Source organism: Anthonomus grandis, chromosome 10 (genome assembly GCF_022605725.1).
Source record: "Anthonomus grandis grandis chromosome 10, icAntGran1.3, whole genome shotgun sequence".
In the NCBI taxonomy this organism is placed as follows: Eukaryota; Metazoa; Arthropoda; class Insecta; order Coleoptera; family Curculionidae; genus Anthonomus; species Anthonomus grandis.
Window position 1 is genome coordinate 26021454 of NC_065555.1, and position 18923 is coordinate 26040376.

Consider the following 18923-nt stretch of genomic DNA (forward strand, 5'->3'; position numbering starts at 1 on the left):
CGTCATCAACATATTTCACCCTTCTTGCGTCATTCTCAATGACTTAATATGTATAATAGGAGGAAGTTGCATATAGATGTTTTTTGTTTTATTATTAAAAACAAAAAAACCACACTATTTATTTGATAAACTTGAATTTAGGGCCGATGCTCATAGTCGTTTATTGCGTTCTTCAAGCAGCAGGGTTACAATACGGAGACATAGAAAAGAAATTTTTAAGAGAGGTTTTTCATATTTTGCAGCTAAAGTCAATAAATATACTTTACTCATGTAAAATGTGAGGTCCGTTTGCAGATGTTGATGCACGGCGTTTAGGTTCATGTTCAGACCTTCTATATTACATAGATCCACTCCTAGATATTTCACGCCTGATGGACTCTCCAGATCATCCGGGGATTCGAACGGAAGGCTTTTATATTTTGATTCAGGAGGAGCTATCCACTACAGTGGTTACCTAATTCAGTTGAAATATGGCCAATATTGTCCCAATACTCTTCGTTAGCTAAAATTATTAACTAGAAGCTAAATATATAAGACGACTTAATGGATGTGATAGTTATCAATGTCTGGTGGGATAGTGCTATCGCTGTTTTTGCCCAACAAGATGTGAGAAGTTCAGTTTTATTTATATCTCTAATTGATTCATTAAACAAATCTATATCTTAGTCGTGGCGATTATCAAAATAGTTCAAGCTTGTTTTGAATTTTCATATTTCGGTTCAGGCTGGAATTTCGACTCCATACATGTAAGCAGTATTTTTGTTCAATATTGCGAAGGGTTGTTGGGTGGGGTCAGAAATAAAACAGAAACCTATTTACTTAAATGTCGACGTTTCGACTTAAATTAAGTTATCCTCAGGACACTGGTTGGTTCTACATTGTAAAAGAAAACACTTGTGATTTTTGTAATTCGCAAGTTGTCTGCTGATGTTCGCCTATTTCTTCAAGTATTCATGGGTTTGAATTCCATAATTACGTTTTATATTTTCCAAAAATCCCATGTTGTTATAACATAGGATTTTTAAAAAATATTAAACGTAATCATGGAATACAAACATATGAATACTTGAAGAAATAAACAACTTGCGAATTACAGAAATCGGATTACAGAATAAGGATGACTTAATATACAAGGGTGGTCCCAGAAGTACCCGACCCAAGAAAGAAAACACGAAAATTTTGGAAAAAAATGTATTTATTTTTCAACATAATCTCCTTTCAGCTCTATACACTTTTTCCAGCGATGTTTTATAAGTTCGATACCCTTTTTATAATAAGAACTGTCTTGCGACTCGAAATAGCCATTAACTGCAGACATCACTTCTTGATCGTTGGAAAATCTTTGACCACTGAGCCAGTTTTTTAAGTTTGGAAACAGAAAATAATCTGAGGAGGCTAAATCTGGCGAATAGGGTGCATGAGATAGTAATTCAAACTTCAATTAGTTAATTTTGGCCATTGCAATAACGGATTTGTGAGCTGGTGCATTGTCTTGATAAAACAACACTTTCTTCTTAACCAAATGTGGCCCTTTGTGCTTGATTTCTTTGCTCAAACATTGCAATAAGTTCGCATAATACTCGCCGTTGATAGTTTTACCTTTTTCAAGATAGTCAATGAAAATTATCCCTCGCGCATCCCAAAAAACCGACGCCATGACCTTGCCTGCAGATGAAACGGTTTTTGCCTTCTTTGGAGCCGGTTCTCCCTTTTGAGTCCATTGTTTTGATTGTTCTTTTGTCTCAGGTGTGAAGTGATGGACCCATGTTTCATCCGTAGTTATGAAACGACGCAAAAATTCTGCTTTGTTGCTATTAAATTTCGCTAAACACTCAATTGAAACATCTTCACGACACTGTTTTTGTTCGAGTGTGTGCAAACGCGGCACCCATCTTGCACAGCTTTCTCATGTCAAAATTGTCAGTTACTTTTTGAAATGCCTACTATGTCCGCTAGCTCGCGAACTTTCAGTCGGCGATCATCCAGTGCCACTTTGTGAATTTTCTTTAAAATTTCTGGAGTCGTCAGCTCATTTGGTCGACCACTGCGATGCTCGTCTTGGCAGCTCGTATGGCCTCGTTTAAACTCTGCTACCCAATATTTTACTGTTGTTAACGAAGGAGCAGACTCACCCAGAGTTCCAGTTCAGCTTTTATACTGGTTGGGCTGAGGCCTTTCAAATAAAAGTATTGTATCACATAACGATGACAATTTTCTCCATTTTCACAAGTTCCCTGAAAACGTTCACTATTGATGGCTGCCAAACAAATACTAAACAACGTGGCGTCTTCAAACTGGAAACTTTATAGATTGTATACTTTCTAATACACTGATATTTTTCAAACTACTACCGACATCTCTAGGTCAGGCCGGGTACTTCTGGGACCACCCTCGTAAGTCGAAACGTTGACATTTAAGTAAATAGATTTCTGTTTTATTTCTGACCCCACCCAACAACCCTCGCAATATTGGGTTACAAACACGGAACTGAAAAAAGTATTTATGTTATTGGCACATATTTTATTAGGGAAGAAATTAAATTAAATAATCGTCAAGCTGAAAAGAGTTATAATTACACTAATTAAGAGTGGAATGATCAATTTTTTAAAACTAATTACTTTCTTCAAATTATATTGTTTTATATTCTCTATCTTATTACTTTATATAAATGCCTAGATAGTACGATTCTATTAGAATATCTATTTTGATACCTTTGTATATTATTATTAATTTTTTTTTTTTAATTTCAGATGAACGATGCTGTCGGAAGCTTCTACAATTGGATGTACTTTGTGCCTCTCATAGTGCTTGGTTCATTTTTTATGTTAAATTTAGTTCTCGGTGTGCTCAGCGGGTAAGTTTTACCTTAAAAATTATGATTATAAAATGTTCATTTCTATTATCTACATATTCAGGGAATTTTCAAATGAAAGACTAAGGGTAGAGAGAAGAGCGGAATTTCATAAAACCCGATCAAAAAAGATGTTTACTGAAAGTTTTGGCAGATATTTAGAATGGATTACTGAAGCAGGTTTAATTAAACGAAGTAGTGCCAATTAAATTTGACGCGTTAGAATTTTGTAGGCCAGGCAATATTTTAATAAAATTTAATATACAGGCTATATAAGTTGGCCAATTACGTTATATTTCCCGCTCTGAAATAATAAATGTTATGTTAAAATTTAAAACATATTTACTTTTGTGGAACGATTGTCTTTCAGTAAAACAATACAAAGCTTAGAGCTAGTTCTTCGTATTTGCCTAATTTATTAATAATACATTTAAATATAGTCTGTAGTGTTTTGAAAATATCCTTTGAAAGTAAGCCTTTACTTTAGTTTGTTGCTAATTAATGCTTTGTCTTCATAGAGAGTTTGCTAAGGAAAGAGAAAAAGTAGAAAATAGACAAGAGTTTTTAAAGCTAAGAAGAGCAGCGCAGCTAGAACGAGAACTTAATGGCTATGTGCAGTGGATATGTAAAGCGGGTAAGGATAATTACATTAGTAATGCACGCTATATGTTTAAAGTAGTTTGAAAAGTAGAAAGCAGTGTTTTACGAGAAGTCAAGGTTTTCAGGTTTTATTTATGATTTTACGCTGCCCTAGAGGCAATACTCCTAAAAAATGGTCTGACAACTGTCAGTTTTTCTTATTGGCATATTCTACTTTTATCTTCCAGATTTACAGTCAGTTTATTGCCATTAATAATAATTTTTATTTGGTAAAGTAAAATGTATTTTTTTAAATAATTGAAGGAAAAAATTAAACCTTCAACTGAGGTAAAGTCGATCAAACAATTTTTATGCCGTAACACCAATAAGACAACTCTACTTTAGAAACAAAAACAGATATATACCATCCTTGCTTACTTTACTTTAACAAAAAGTTTGGGTTTATGTGGTTTATATGAAAAACCTGTTTTTCTCTCTAAAAACAGATTTTAATTTTAACTTTTCTACAATTTGATCTTTCGTAACTGCCACAAGATCGAGATTCTGATGGAACACACTTTTTTATCTTATTTTCTAGGTCAATTAATTGTTATAAAACTGCCAAAAAATTCTTACATTTTTAGCATATAATATTGATCTCGTTTGTTGGTTTTAATTTAGCTATTACAAAATCGGTATCCAAATAATCTTCTTGGAGACTTTCAAGCTCTCTCCGGTATTAGGGTTGTTTGACTTTAGAAAGCTTGCGAGAAAGACCCATATCGGGAAATAGGCAATGTACCTAGGGAGGATGGCACATTTACTGCCAATTTTCAAGAAAGCACGGAGCTACAATTTTTTTTTTAATTCAAAAATAGTTTATTTATTAATTGCTGAAAATACAACTAAGTAAAAAAAACAACAAATTATAAATTTGTTTTTTAATGTAATTTTAATTTATTAATTTAAGATAATTATTAAATGAATAAACAGCTATTTGCTACACACGGTCCTGATTCAACTTCCAGTATTACAGCGGATCGAATACAAGTACCTTACTTATCTTCGGAGGTAGATTGGCTACTTGCCGATCGGGTAATATACGAGAATAAAATAAACTGAGCACTCTCCTTATTGCCTCCATTTAAATCCTCAGGATCTGACGGCATCTATCCAGCACTATTTCAGTGGGGTCAGGAACAGTTATTGCCGTATCTGGTGAGAATGTTTAAAACGTCTTTGACGCTAAGGTACACCCCCAGGGCATGGAGAGAAGTCAGACTTGTGTTTCTTCCTAGACCAGGGTGGTTCGACTATACAACTCCCAAAGCTTACCGCCCTATTAGCCTATCACCCTTTTCGAAGGGCTGTGCGAAAGATATATAAGAGATGAAATGCTGATGTCTGTGAGTGCCTTCAAGCATCTAATAGACAGTGTTGTGCGGAGTTTGTGCGACTTCGTCTATTAATCGCAGATCGGCTAAACGTTTTTTTATAGCGTAAAAACGTTTGGTCGTAACTGCGTTATTGCGTATTGCGTAGTTGTTGACGATTTCACATACCCAAGTTTAACGGAAAAAAATTTTTGATGAAAAACGAGTGTGGTCTTTATTAAGGTCAGTTTATTGATTATTAATTTATTACTTGCAAATGTGCCTACGTCAATTTGAGCAGTACCTATATGCAAAATACAGGTGCAACTAACTCAGGTTAGGTACCTGCAATTTGAAACTCATGTTACATTTGTTACGCGTTGATACACTAGGATTAATAAACACTAATGGCGATTTGCAATTAACGTGCAATAAGCAGCCTTTAAAACTTGCCACACTCAATTTTTTCCGTCAAAGTTCGATGTGTGAAATCGTTCACAACTACGTGATAACGCAGTCACGACGAAACGCATTTACGCCGTAAAAAAAACGTTTCTACGATCTGCGATCAATGGACGAGGTCGCACAAACTCAGTCCCACAATAAACAATTTCCTTATAAAATTGCGAAATTTCCTCACTGAAATGTTTCACACCGCAGATCGTGTTGTTGTTATACGCTCCTCGCCTCACATGGATCAATATGGCAGATGAGAAGACCCGTATATCTAGAGCCTTACTGCTATCATCTCCACTGTGGAACCTTATTTTGGATAGTCTCATCATCCGGCTTAATAATGACCACCACTACACAATAGCCTACGCGGATGACTTCGTCATTCTGCGAACGGGTAAATTTTAACAATTGGTTTGCAGAATATTCCCTATCCATTAACCCCAAAAAGACTGAGATGATGCTATTCACCAAAAAGAGGAAATCTGTTCGGGCCCCCAAATTATCAGGAAACTCAATAAGTTATGCATCTGAAGTAAAAAACGTACATCTAGTAAGAACTTTGATAGCACACTAAATTGGAACTCTTATATTACAAAAAAAGTACAGAAAGCTGCATATATATCTTACGAGTAGCGCAACGTGCCGATATGGGGACGTTCTAGGCGTCTGAAGATGCAGTTGACATTCATGAGTCGCATCTGACTGTCGAGTAGATATTGTGTATATATAGCTTTAGGTAGTATGGGTCAATTCTAAATAGCATTTACCGTGATGGTATTAATAAAACAGAGTTAGGTCCGCACCTTCTTTTTATGCGCCAAACTGTCCAAGCCTCTAGTTATCTTTGGATTTTCTATAAGGCCTATGGCCTTGTTGTGGATAGAATCAAGCAACTTTGCTGTCTGTTTGGGCGCAAATATTTTTATGTGAGAGCAATACTCAACAGATGGATGAATCTTGGCATACAGCCTTTTCGTTTTAAAGAAAGCCTTAAGTTTTTGAGAAGCCGGTTTATTGCCGCTACAAGATCATATCAAGACATATTGCTTTCAACCTTCTAAACATCTAACAAGCGAACTGATGTAGACAGCGGCAAAACAAGCCTTAACATAATAAGGCTTAGGGTAACTTTTTTTGCAAATGCAGCATTCTCAGTCTTACCTGCGTTAAACTTAATCAGATTGCAATTATCTTTAAAATATTCACTTCAAAAATTAAAAAAAAAAAAAAAGTATCACTTCAGTTACCTGGCGACGCCTATAACACTGGATGTAGGCTGAAGTAATCTTGTAGGAAGACACCAATGTACTGTCATCAGCACAGCGATAAATTCGATTAGAAGTCTTATCGAGAAGGTCGTTGATATATAACAGGAAGAGAGTAGGAGATAAGATGCATTTCCGAGGGACACCAGCGTTAATTTGAAACCTCTGGATCGGTTCTCAAGGAAGCTTCTAAGCTAAAAATGAGAGTTGGTGGCAAACCACAAGAACATAGTTTATTTAAGATCAGATCCTATCGAATGGCTTTGAAATATCCAGAGCTATTGCACCGGATTCACAATATTTCTCGATAACGTCAATCCAAACATGTGTGACATAGGCCAACAGATATCGAATTAAAAAGTGGTTGAAAAGCCTTTGAGAACTTTTTAAAGATCTCTGTGATGGAAGACTATCTCCGACATCGAAGAAGCCTTTCTTGGCAAAGTTGCTGGCAATGGTGGTGTCTTGTTATGTGGGTATACGGTAGAGTTTGATGCGAACATTTGATACTACAAGCCTGCCTTTCACATTGCGGTCATTGCAATGGAACCATCATCCCCACTCAATGATGGAGTTATTGACCATCTTCAGAAACCTTGACCAACCTCTTTGCAACATGCTGCAGTAAAGTCTCTCTGTCTATTAGATATTTTGATTGACTCTCGCTATCTAAACTGGCTAATCGCGAAGTCCTCTGCTTAGCACCCCTCGTCATCAGTCCTCTTAGATTCGACAACCTATCATTATGGATTTCTGCACTTGAATAGTTTTTTTGCAGATTGTTGATTTTATCAGCAAGGTTGATGCCTTCTGTAGTGTGCATTGCTAAGGAGTTCGTAGTGAAGAAGAAATACTTTATAGAACTTTTGGTTGTTATTATAAACCACATAACATCGAACCCAGGGGATTCCTGATCTTTTGTGCGCTGGAAAGATATGCGGCGTCTAATGAAGAGGGAGAGTATAAATTTGTACCTAAATCGGGTCTGAAACTCGGATCCCGGATACAACATAAGAACTTGGTTTTTTCCGAGTTCACTTTTGTCTCTGCTAGAAGTAAAATGTAAGGTCTGTTTGTTTGTAGATATTAGGGCACGACGTTTACGTCCGTGTTCAGACCTCTTATATTGCATATAATTACTTTTAAATGTTTCACGTCTGATCTGGGGGCAGTGCCTACCGGAGATTTGAACAGAAGGCTACTTTAGCTCCGGAATACTTTGATTTTACATTAATTTTTAACTAAATCACTTTTTCTTATTAGCATATTCTACTTTTACCTTCTAGATTTACAGCCAGCTTATTGCTATTGAAAATAATTTTTACTTGGTAAGGAAAAATTAAATTTTTTTTCCTGCAAGCAGGAAAAAAATTAAATTTACTTTAGTAACCATGAGAAACGGGCACACATAAAACTTATTCGGAAATGCGTAAACCTTACAGGATCTATGCGAACAGCCCTATTTTAAGCCTTTAAGACTCAGTTAAATTTTCCGCCCCTGGACTTTGCGATACAATTTGAGTAATCTATGAGTAATCTAAAATCTGGTCCTGGATCGTACTGCAAGCTCCTTTCCTTTTCATTAGGAATGACTATGTGGTACCTGCAATAATCAACTATAAGGGCTTCGTAACATATATGGCAGGCAGAGAGGAGCGCCAGGGTTCGGCTCCTGAATAAACAACGAAGCTACTGCAGGCTTATGAAGCCTAATATAGCAGTAGGGTCTACTCACTAGGGGAGCTACTCTCATCCAAGCTGAAGTACTTTCTATCTTAAAATGCGAACGAGTATATAAAGTTCCTAGAGGAACTGCTAAAAGAGGGCTGCAGACTTTAGCTTGTCTGATCACTGAGATAATATTGGTAATGAGCAACCGGACTGCCTGGACTGAGATCTGCGAAACTACCGGTAGAGCTCAATCTTCAACTGACATAGCCAGATGTTAAGTATCACTAAAGAGTCTGCTCGTTAAATAAGACACTTTGGAGATAAACGAAAGTAGCGCTCGTGGCAGATCTTTTATCTGAAAACTGGCACTTAAGGCTCCACCTTCATATTCTGAGTATTGCAGTCAGGTTAAAGTGCCGTTAGTATTACGAGGAGAAAGAGGCTGCAGAACGCGTCATTGGGGAGTGCAAAGTACTTAGGCATGCTCAAATATCTGGGCAATACTTGCAGTTTGCTCAGTGACATAGCCAAGACCTCTGCACAACAGCTTCTCTGGCTACCCAGTGTCACCCAGTCAAAATTTAAGTTAATTGTAATTCTAGAAAGTTTTGTGGTAGCGTCTACTATACTTCAACAAGAAAAGTTTTAAGAAAAACAGATATATGAGATCTAGTATGTGTGCAAAATATCACAAAAATTCTGCCTATAGAAGGTACAGTTTCTTTAGGAATTCCATGAAGATAGAACACAGTTCTGTAGGTAATTAGTAGGCGGCGCTGATCTGACAAAAGCTCTCGTCAGTTTTAAAGAAAAATATACCTAATATGTAAATGTAATAAAATATAAACCTTTCGATTCCTATTTTATGACGTACTGTTAAAGATCTTTCATTTACTAATAATATAGCAATCTAATTGCTGAAGTCGATGTTAACTGGTTTTCCTGAATAGGGAATCAGGCAAAGGTGACCAAGAGAGATCTAGCAAGGTCGCCCGATCTTAGCCTGCTTTTTTGTGAAGTCTTTTAATTGTCTTTAAAAATCGCTCCTGAACACATTAAAATTCCTACTGAACTAATAAATGTAGAGCAAATACACCAGGGTGTTTTTAAAATGTTTATTAAGAATTTAATTTTATTAATAATAATGATAGTTTTTTGTTAACATGACTTTTGAAACAAATTGAGGATCAACCACCAGACAATGTTGAAAAAGCTAAAAACAATATATCCATCCTCACAAGAGACAGAAGACCACAAATCAGGAAAAACCATCATAAATATATCGAACAGTACTCTTACTGCCCCGGAAGAAAAAGTATTTAGCCGAAGACTAAACTTTGCAGTATCCACCAAAATCCAGCTTCTGGATGTAATTTCTTCAATCTCCGTTCAGCTACCCCGCTCAGTCGCTAAGATATGAGGTTAGAAACACTCTGGACCAGCTGAACAGGCAGAAAATTAATAAAAATATTGGCAGAGAGGAAGAGAGAGCGCTGAAAGATCTGAGGAAGGGCAAAACCATTAAAATTCTACCAGCGGATAAGGGTACTGCGACAGTTATAATGGACGTGAATACCTACGAGACCAAAATCGAAGAGGTTCTACAGAAAGGAAAATACAGGTTGTTATCAAAAGATCTAACGGCGACTATTGAAGGAAGAGTGTACAGAACACTAAAGAACTATTCTTTTTCTTAACGGACGCCATACGTACAAGACTTACCTCACATGACAGTAAACCTTCACATCTTTATGGACTACCGAAGGTTCACAAGGAATTGATGTCACTGCGACCCATTACTAGCTCAAGGGATTCAGCAACGTCAGAACTTTTTAGGTTCCTTTTAAAAATAATCAAACCACTCCAAGAGAATACTGATTCATACGTTAAGAACTCCAGTCATTTTGTAAATCTACTTCGACCTATCAACATCGGACCAGAGAATAGAATGGTTAGCTTTGACGTGGAAAGTCTTTACACCAATGTCCCGATTGGAGATTCCCTGAAGATTATCCAGGATAAACTGAGCAACCACACGTCACTTCAGTCTCGAACCAAGCTTTCGCTCGGAGAAGTGATGAAACTTTTGGAGGTCTGTCTACGTAATTCCTTTTTTCAGGTGAAAGATTTTACAAAAGATTTAAAGGTTTTACGCTCAGGATGAGGGTCTGCCTATGGGATCATCACTGTCTCCGGTGGTAGCCAATATATATATGGAATAGTTTGAGGAACAGGTAATCAGCACCTCACGACAGAAGCGAAAGATGTGGCTGCGATACGTTGATAATACATTTATCATCTGGGCTAAAGGGAAAGACAAACTTCAGGGCTTCTTGCACCACTTGAACAACATGGTGCCAAGTATCAAATTCACCATGGAGATGGAGAAATTCGAGGCTGCCATTCTTAAATATTCTTGTCAAGAATACAAATGGCATTATAAGAACGTCTGTGTATCGAAAACCCACACATACTGGACAATACCTACACTTTCATTCCAATCACGCTAGTTCGACTAAAGTTGGAATCATCAGGTCTCTGTACAACCGAGCTGTAACCATCTGCAATAACGATGCAGACTTCAAGGCGGAAGTAGCACTTCTTACTAAAGATCTGCAGCAGAATAGCTATCCCAAAAAACTTATGCAGAAAACTATCCAGAGGTCGATGGTGAAGGAAACCAGAACCAAGCAAGAGGATGAATCAACTGGGCTTCTCGCAATCCCCTATATAAAAGGTACATCCGAAAAAATCCGACGAATTGCTAAGAAGTTTAATCTAAAAACCGCCTTTAGATCTAGCAATACAATAAGAAGTTCTTTTTCCAAAACAAAGCCAGAATCTACAGCAGACACCAATAACTGCATCTACCAGATTTTTGTGAGTGTGGGGACTCATATGTTGGCGAAACCAAAAGACCTTTGGCAGTTAGGACCAAGGAACATCGCAAATGGACGAGTACTGGAGAAGTAGCCAGATCAGGCATTGCTGAACATGCTTGGACAAACGGCCATAACATTCACTGGCCTGAAACAACAATCCTAAGTAAGGATGCTGGCTACATAACGCAAAACCAGGGTGTCTTTAGCCAACCCAGTGTGGATGTTCCTAACATATGGAGACCTCTTCTAGCAGATGCTCTCTTCACGCATCATCAGAATTCACGCCCCATTGACCCTATCAATCATATATAAGCCTGCAGAATAGGAAATTGCTTTAGTTTACACTTGATAACGGTCGGAGATACTTACCGACCGAAACGTCGTGTTGTACGAAAACAAAGACAATATCAGTCCGACTACCTGTTTCTAAAAGTAATGTTGCTCTATTTACCTCTGTACTTTGAGCGATATCATTTTCTGCTATAACACCTTGTATTTAATTTGCAGCATTCCTTGTCCGCTATGGTGACCTTTAGTTATCAGGAGTTGGAATCTATGTTGTGGAAGTGTGCGATAACTATCATTGATTCAGATGACAAGATTACAGGGGTATTATTAACATATTTAGCAACCAAGTCAAAGCGATAGAAAATACTAAAAATATAAAGTCAGATATGGACAGGGGTACTATGAGCCGAAACCTAGCCCATAGAAAAGAGAGACCTCATTACTCGTATCTCGAAGTAACTTAAACCATGAATCAAGTGTACCAAAATCATAGAAAGACTGGAATACCATGCTGATACTATCAAGAAAAAAAGCCGAACCCTCACAACATTGCACTGTGTATAACTCCATTGTTCTATACAGTTATACTATTTTTATATCTCTAAATTATTTAACATGTGCATTACATCTAGAGTCGTTTTACCACTTTACTCATTAGGCCCATTAAAACTCTTTGCATTTTAATATATTTTTGAACTTTTATTTTAGTATCTTAACATGTTGGTAATATATAATACCACTAAATACATATAAAACATAGAGTAAGCTTAAAATATCATTTAGCTATCTTATTCATTGATATCAATTATATGGATTAAAAACGTCCAAGATCACAGGTCCAGGTAGTATTAGGAGCTTCATGACGTGATATGATCTTAACAAGTTGTTATGATTTATTAAGAATTTCATAGGGTTTGAAGTTCTTAGTGGTGATACACACACTGACGTAAATCTACTAATATTTGTTAATTATTTTTCGGAAGTACTGGATCTTTCTGATGAGGTTCATGTAACATATTTGTAGAGCTTTCACAGTTTTAATCATGTTTCATCCAATTTTCATATGGAAATTATTGAGGAACTATGTTAAACATTTGTTTTATAGCTTGAGTTTGATATTTTATTTCTCAGTGACTTTATTTAGTTCTGCTTTTAATGAATGTATTTGGCAATGACATTCGAATATTTGTTCCCTTACAAGTTTTTCGTTTGCTTTGTGGATGTAACTACTAAACTAGATTGCATGCTAATTTAAAAAGATTAGAGGTAGATTTTATAAATTGACGGTTCTTCTCTGGTAAAGGTAGTCTCTATTGCTGATATTGAAATTTCATATGATTTCTCATTTATTAAGAGATATGCTTATTTTATGAATCTCAAGTAGTAGTCCCATCAGTAGGCAAATATATGATATGCTGACTATATAAATTTTAAATTATGTATGGTTCTTCTGTATTGAACCTGGTCTATATAATATCCATTGAATGTAATAGATACAAAGAAAGTTTTAGCTTCTGGTTTTATTAATATTATTTCAAAATCTAATATAGTCCTTCTTTTCTATCAATATGATCTTATTCATGTGATATTTTTTTTCAATTAAAAATAAAAGAAATGAATGAAAAAGGTTGTGAACTTTTTAAGTCAATTGCCTATCAATTCTATCTTTAATTTGGAGCTTACAAGATAAATGAAATTTAACCAAGGTTTGAATATGTTTAAGGTCTATTAAACTAAAGAATTCATAGAAGTATTAACATAATAAATCATAAATCAATTCTGAACACTATTGACTATTTCTTCAAAGTACTTATGTTGATAATAATTATATTTTAATGTTATTCATTATTCCAATAAATGTTTTTTAAAGAGTCTAAATCTGTTGTATTTTTTCCTTCCAAACAGAGGAAGTAATCCTAGCTGAAGAGCGTACAACGGAAGAAGAAAAGATGCATATAATGGAAGCACGACGACGAGCAGCCAAAAAGAAAAAGCTTAAGAAAATTGGTAAAAGCAAGAGTACCGATACAGAAGAAGAGCAGGAAGAGGAAGACATCGCTGATGATGGTAAGAATAACGTTTTTAAAATGGATTAACTTATATAGGTTAAGAGTTATTTTTTAATTATTTATTTTATTTATTTATTACAACGGTTACAACTAAAAAATGTTAGCAAAACTTTTAATAAAGATAGTATAAAATATAGTTGGCAATTACCAGTAACAGGTGAATAGGTGAATCAAACTTAGTGAAGAATCTTATTTTTTAAAATAATATCTTAAAGTAAAATAAACTAAGCAAATCTTTACAAACCATCCCTGTAACAATTCTAAGCCCAAAAATAGTGATTATCATCATGGTAGTTATAAAGTAAACATTGTTCATAACCATATGAGCGGAGAAACATGTTCTGTACAGCATCTACTACTGTTGCGATTTGTTTTATATTTATTAATTTAATTAATTGACGCGCCCTCGTATATACTCAGTTTTCCTATACGATTGCCTTATATGGGTATTTCAGCCCCACTGTGTCGCTCCTCTGTTCGCGATTCTTAAAAGTCTATTTTTAGAATAGTTTTATCTTTGATGCCGCCAGGCAAAAGACGATCACGCCGATCGGTGCGAATTGCGAAACTCGAAAGACTACACAACGGACTTTCATCCCGATTGTACGTTTTTAAGATACAAATGTATGGTAAACCGTTGATTGAATATTTGGGAAGATACGCAACCTTATGGGCTAAAGCGTGACCGCAAATATGCGTGAAAAATAGATGGCGATTCTCTCCAGTATGCGCGAAAATAATTTCGTCCGTCGCTTCTCATTAGTAATAGTGTTGTAAAAATCCGGATTAATTCAATATCCGGACAATATTGATTCGGATGAATTGAAAATTCGGTTTTTTCATCCGGATTAATTCATCCGCTCGATGTCTCGCCCGTTCGGCAAATTATGCCATGTTTCGGCCTTCGGGCTCGATGCTCGACCGTCCGATAAACGTTTTTTATAGCTTTTTTTCGAATATAAGGTATGAATTATGCAACCCATTAGACATTTCGTTTTTACGGATATCTACATGATGTTAAAACTAAAATAACTGATTATGTATGTAATAAATCAAGTGTATTTTAAACGATACAAAATATCAATATAAAAATGCTTTACAAATACAAAATACAAAAAAGTTTGGGCGTTCTCGTATTGTCTCTTATGTTTATAAATAAGTACAATAAGAATAGATAAAGCAATATTTACACAAGGCCCTGCGACGATATTGCCGATTGCCGGGTTATTTGTCCGGACGATTTAATTCGGATTCTCTTAGCCGGTGGAACGTGGAACTTCGTGTCACTTCGTGAGCCTCGTACAAGCTTTTATTTAATTGTCGATCGAACGGGCGGCGTGTATCCGGACGATTTAGATATCCGGATTGATTCGGAATAATTTGATATTCGGATTGAACGGACGATTCATCCGGACTCTTCGCATCACTAATTAGTAATCGGCCGATCATCCGAGTCGTGTGGGAGAGTTTTTGCACAGGTTCGTGTTTGCCGTATTGCAATTTGGTAGTTGTTAAAAATTTTTCTTGAATATCATAATCACAAATAGATAGATATATGTAAATGTGTTTAGTTTGTGAGACGATGGCTCCTTTAGGCAAAATTAATCAGTGTGCGTATATTAATTAAGACTTTGATTTATAACAACCTAATATGGGAATCTCAAAATCTTATTAGAAAATCTTTAAAAAAATCTAATTATAAACCTCACAGAAAATTATCTATTTTATTTACAAAAATCAATCCGAACTCTTAAAAATACTGTCTCTTCATGTCTATGAGAGCCATTTTCTCTTTTTCTTTTTTTTACTTTAAGAAAATTTTAAATCAATATATTATGTTTATGGTCTTTAGTGTTTTAAGTATTTTCAATAATTGTTTTCATGATGAAATTCATTCATGAAAAAGATAAGAATAAAGCCTAAAAAGCCTTTAAAGTTATTGAGAAACTGGTTATAGTACGAATGGTAGCTTTCCTAATAAAAAAAATAACATATTAAATGAATGTCGAGTAATGTTTTCATTCCTGGAGAGATTATATTTGAGCTTGAAGAAGGTCACTTTGCTGCAGCGGTATTCTGCGACTTCTCTAAAGACTTTGACTGTGTCAACCATGGAAATTGCTCGATAAGCTTTCTAGATATGGGCTTAGGGGAGTTGCTCTAGAATGGTTAAAATTTTGTTTTGTTAGACAGAAAAAAGTTTGTTTGGCCAAATGGCAGTTTGTCTGAACTTTCTGTAGTAAGCAGGGTTCGTTTCTCGGTCCTATTTTATTTCTATTGTATATAAATGACCTGGCGTTTCTCCAGATAAGAGGATTCTTCACTATTTTTGCAGATGACACCACTATCTTATGGGCAGACAATAATAAAAGCACATTAACAAAAACAATTTCTAAAGATTTATTAATGATTAAACAGTGATTTGATGCTAATTTGTTGTCTTTAAACATAGATAAGACTAAATTGTTAAGTTTTTATGTTCAGAGCAGTTCATGATTCACAAGAAAGAATTGGAAGTGAATAATTTTAACAGATTTCTTCGAATTGTTATCGATCATAAACGTAAGTTTTATGGAGATATGTCAGGAGGCAAAAACTGGCTAGACGATGTTATGCTGTTAGAGTGGTTTTAAATGAACTGAGATTGATATCTGCAAAAACGGTCTATTTTTTTTTGTCGAAAGTTGGAACTTACTTTCATACAAAAATACCTACAGTATAGAATAACATTTTGGAGTTGCATTAGTAAACGGCTTTTTGACTCGATGTTTGTTTTTAAAAAACGAGCCATTAAATATATGTGTCATAAATCTCCACAGGACATGCAGACCCCTATTTAAAGATACTTTCCTTGTGTTGCTTGTTTATTGTTGAGTCTGCTTGCCTAATATATAAAAAATATAAATTGTATCTTCAAAATAATGGCTCCTTAAAACGTTATAATATCAGAAAAGGATACAATATTCCAATGCCCATCCCGAAAAGTGAACTAAGAATTTTCTTATTTACTTGAGCATAAAAATTTTTAATCATTTTCCAAATGTCATAAAAGTCTCTAGAAGTTCTCCTCGCTTTAAAAAGTTCTTAACGAAACTTCTTAAAAGCAAGTATTTTTATAGCATTAGAATTTTTTTAAGATAGTTAGGAACAGGCCAATCGTATATAATTAGTTTTTAGTAAAGATGTAAAGGTTAGAATTTGTGATGTTACTCTAAAAAATTTTTAAGTCGTCTTGCTTTGAAATTGAAAATACATTTTGTGTTTATACTAGTATGTTGAACCCACTATTGTGTATTGTTTTTAAATTATGTGTTAGTAATATGTCGATTAATGTGCCTATTTTATATCATAGAAGTACCATGTCAACAAGTAGGTATCATGTATTTATGAATAAAGTATGTTTTGAATTTTTTGAAATTCGAAATTGTATTTAAAAGAGAGAGAGGTATATAATATTTAATAGGGATGATTCCAACTACTCACTAGAAATTACCTCGTTGAAAAAGTAATTCTTGTTGTAAAAGGGTTATTCAAAACTGCAAGTGGCCAACATGGAGTCGACAAGAAGAAAAAAAGTTGATTATGACTCTCTAAAGAAGGATTTAAGAGTTATTAAACGTCGTATTTAAAAGTTAAAGATGTTAACTTGTAAAAGAGAGAAAGCGTTTACAACAATGTATAAATGATTTTATTTTATATTTTCAAATAACGCCAGAAAAAAATAAAAAAACCATTTTGCCAAATTTCACCTTTTTCCTGAATATTAGGAAGTATTTGGCATTTTTCCAATTTTTAGATTGCATTTATTCAATCATTGCATTTATATTGCGCAACTTTCGCCTAATTAAACCATTTATTGCTCATCCTTATTTTGGACATCCTGTATAACCGCGATGAGACCCTTCATACTGTTAAACAAAATATTTGGTTTTTTTTCTTATTAACTTTTTCTAGTTTTAAGAATTAGTAATTAAGTGTTTCCCTGTATTGCAAATTAAAGTGTGGCCTATTTTCGATATTTTATAGTGTTGTTACACCCTTATTCAAAACATTTCAACCCTTATTCAAACATTCATACATTACTTAACCACCACATTTATCTATAACTATCTTTATAGTTATTTATGCGAGATCACAGCGCATTTAAATATCGGCAATAACAAAATAAATAAAAGCGCTGTTATCATCATCGCCCTTGTCTTAAAAAAATAACAAAACGGCCGGGCGGCCAAAGATTCCCGCGTCGTTAAACTGCAAATGGTCAATATAGCGCCGACAAAGAAAAACAAAGTTGATGATGGCTCTTTAAAGACAGAACGTCGTATTTTAAATTTTAAAGGTGTCATCGTATAGGCGAGAAAAAGTGGTCACAATAATTTATTCATTTAATAAATACTTTTGTCATATATTTTGAAATAACGCCAGAAAAAAATAAAATGATTTTGCCAAATTTCAGTTTTTTGCAAAATTTAGGAAGTATTTAGATTTTATTATAAAAGGACACTATATTGCTCAACTTTCCTCTAATTATTCCACCTCTATTGACGTCCTGTATAACCGTGATGCGGGGTCTTTAAACAAAATGTTTTTTTTTTGTTACTAGGTATCTTTTTATAGTTTTAAGTATAGTTGTAACAACTGGTAATTGAGAATTTTCCTGTGTCGCTTAAAACTTAAAATGTGGCCTATTTTCAATTTCTATTAACATCCTCACTCACAACCCCTTACTTTACAGATGTCACTACGCTGCAAATTTTTGTTAGCTATGGAATCACATGACAAAATGGGTTACTTTTTACAAAAAATTATTGATCAAGAAGTTATATTATGATCGGTATTAAGTCTTATGAATGATTTCAATTATTCTTTATAATATTTACGTGAAACCTACTTATATCTTAAAATTTGTTCCACATATTTTTTGTATATTAGTTTTTAGTTAATTAAGTGCAACGGGCTTTTTATTTAAAAACTTGACCCTCTTGAACACAAAATGAAGGAAACAATGTTTGTTGGAATTATAACTTGTATTAAACTTTGTTGGTAATTTTCTAAAAATAGCTTTTTATATATATTTTTGTATTAATTTTTGTCTCAAAAACATATTTTGGTAAGTAATTATTTGTTTATAAAATTTAACTTTTAAGAAATTTCAATATGCCTCCACCCTTAAGTATATCACTTATCACTTGACCACCACATAAATGACACCGTGTTGTATGTTCAAAAAAAATAATAAAAACATAATTGGCAGCATCATCCCATATCTTAAAAAAATATCCAACACGGCCGCGTAACCGGAGATTCCAGCGTCGTTGAAAACCTGACCCAAAGAAGCCAAAAGCCAAGTCCACACAGCTAAAATAAATCGTTCCTAGATATGACGCTTCGCGGCAGCACCAGACGGTGCACGAAACTGAACGGCAATCCGATAGTCGACCGGGTACACTTTTTAACACAGGATTGCGTATCTTCCCAAATATTCAATC

General features: G+C 34.7%; 1 protein-coding gene across 15 annotated transcripts in view; it reads left to right on the forward strand.

The window, feature by feature from the left end:
* LOC126741664 (voltage-dependent calcium channel type A subunit alpha-1) overlaps window positions 1-18923 on the forward strand; it is a 771245-nt gene that overhangs the window by 393754 nt on the left and 358568 nt on the right. For all 15 annotated transcript variants that reach the window (XM_050448203.1, XM_050448189.1, XM_050448197.1 and 12 more), the window contains 3 exons: window positions 2751-2854; window positions 3370-3485; window positions 13271-13432. In XM_050448203.1, coding sequence (XP_050304160.1) covers window positions 2751-2854; window positions 3370-3485; window positions 13271-13432 — 382 coding nt within the window. The remainder of the gene's footprint in view (window positions 1-2750; window positions 2855-3369; window positions 3486-13270; window positions 13433-18923) is intronic.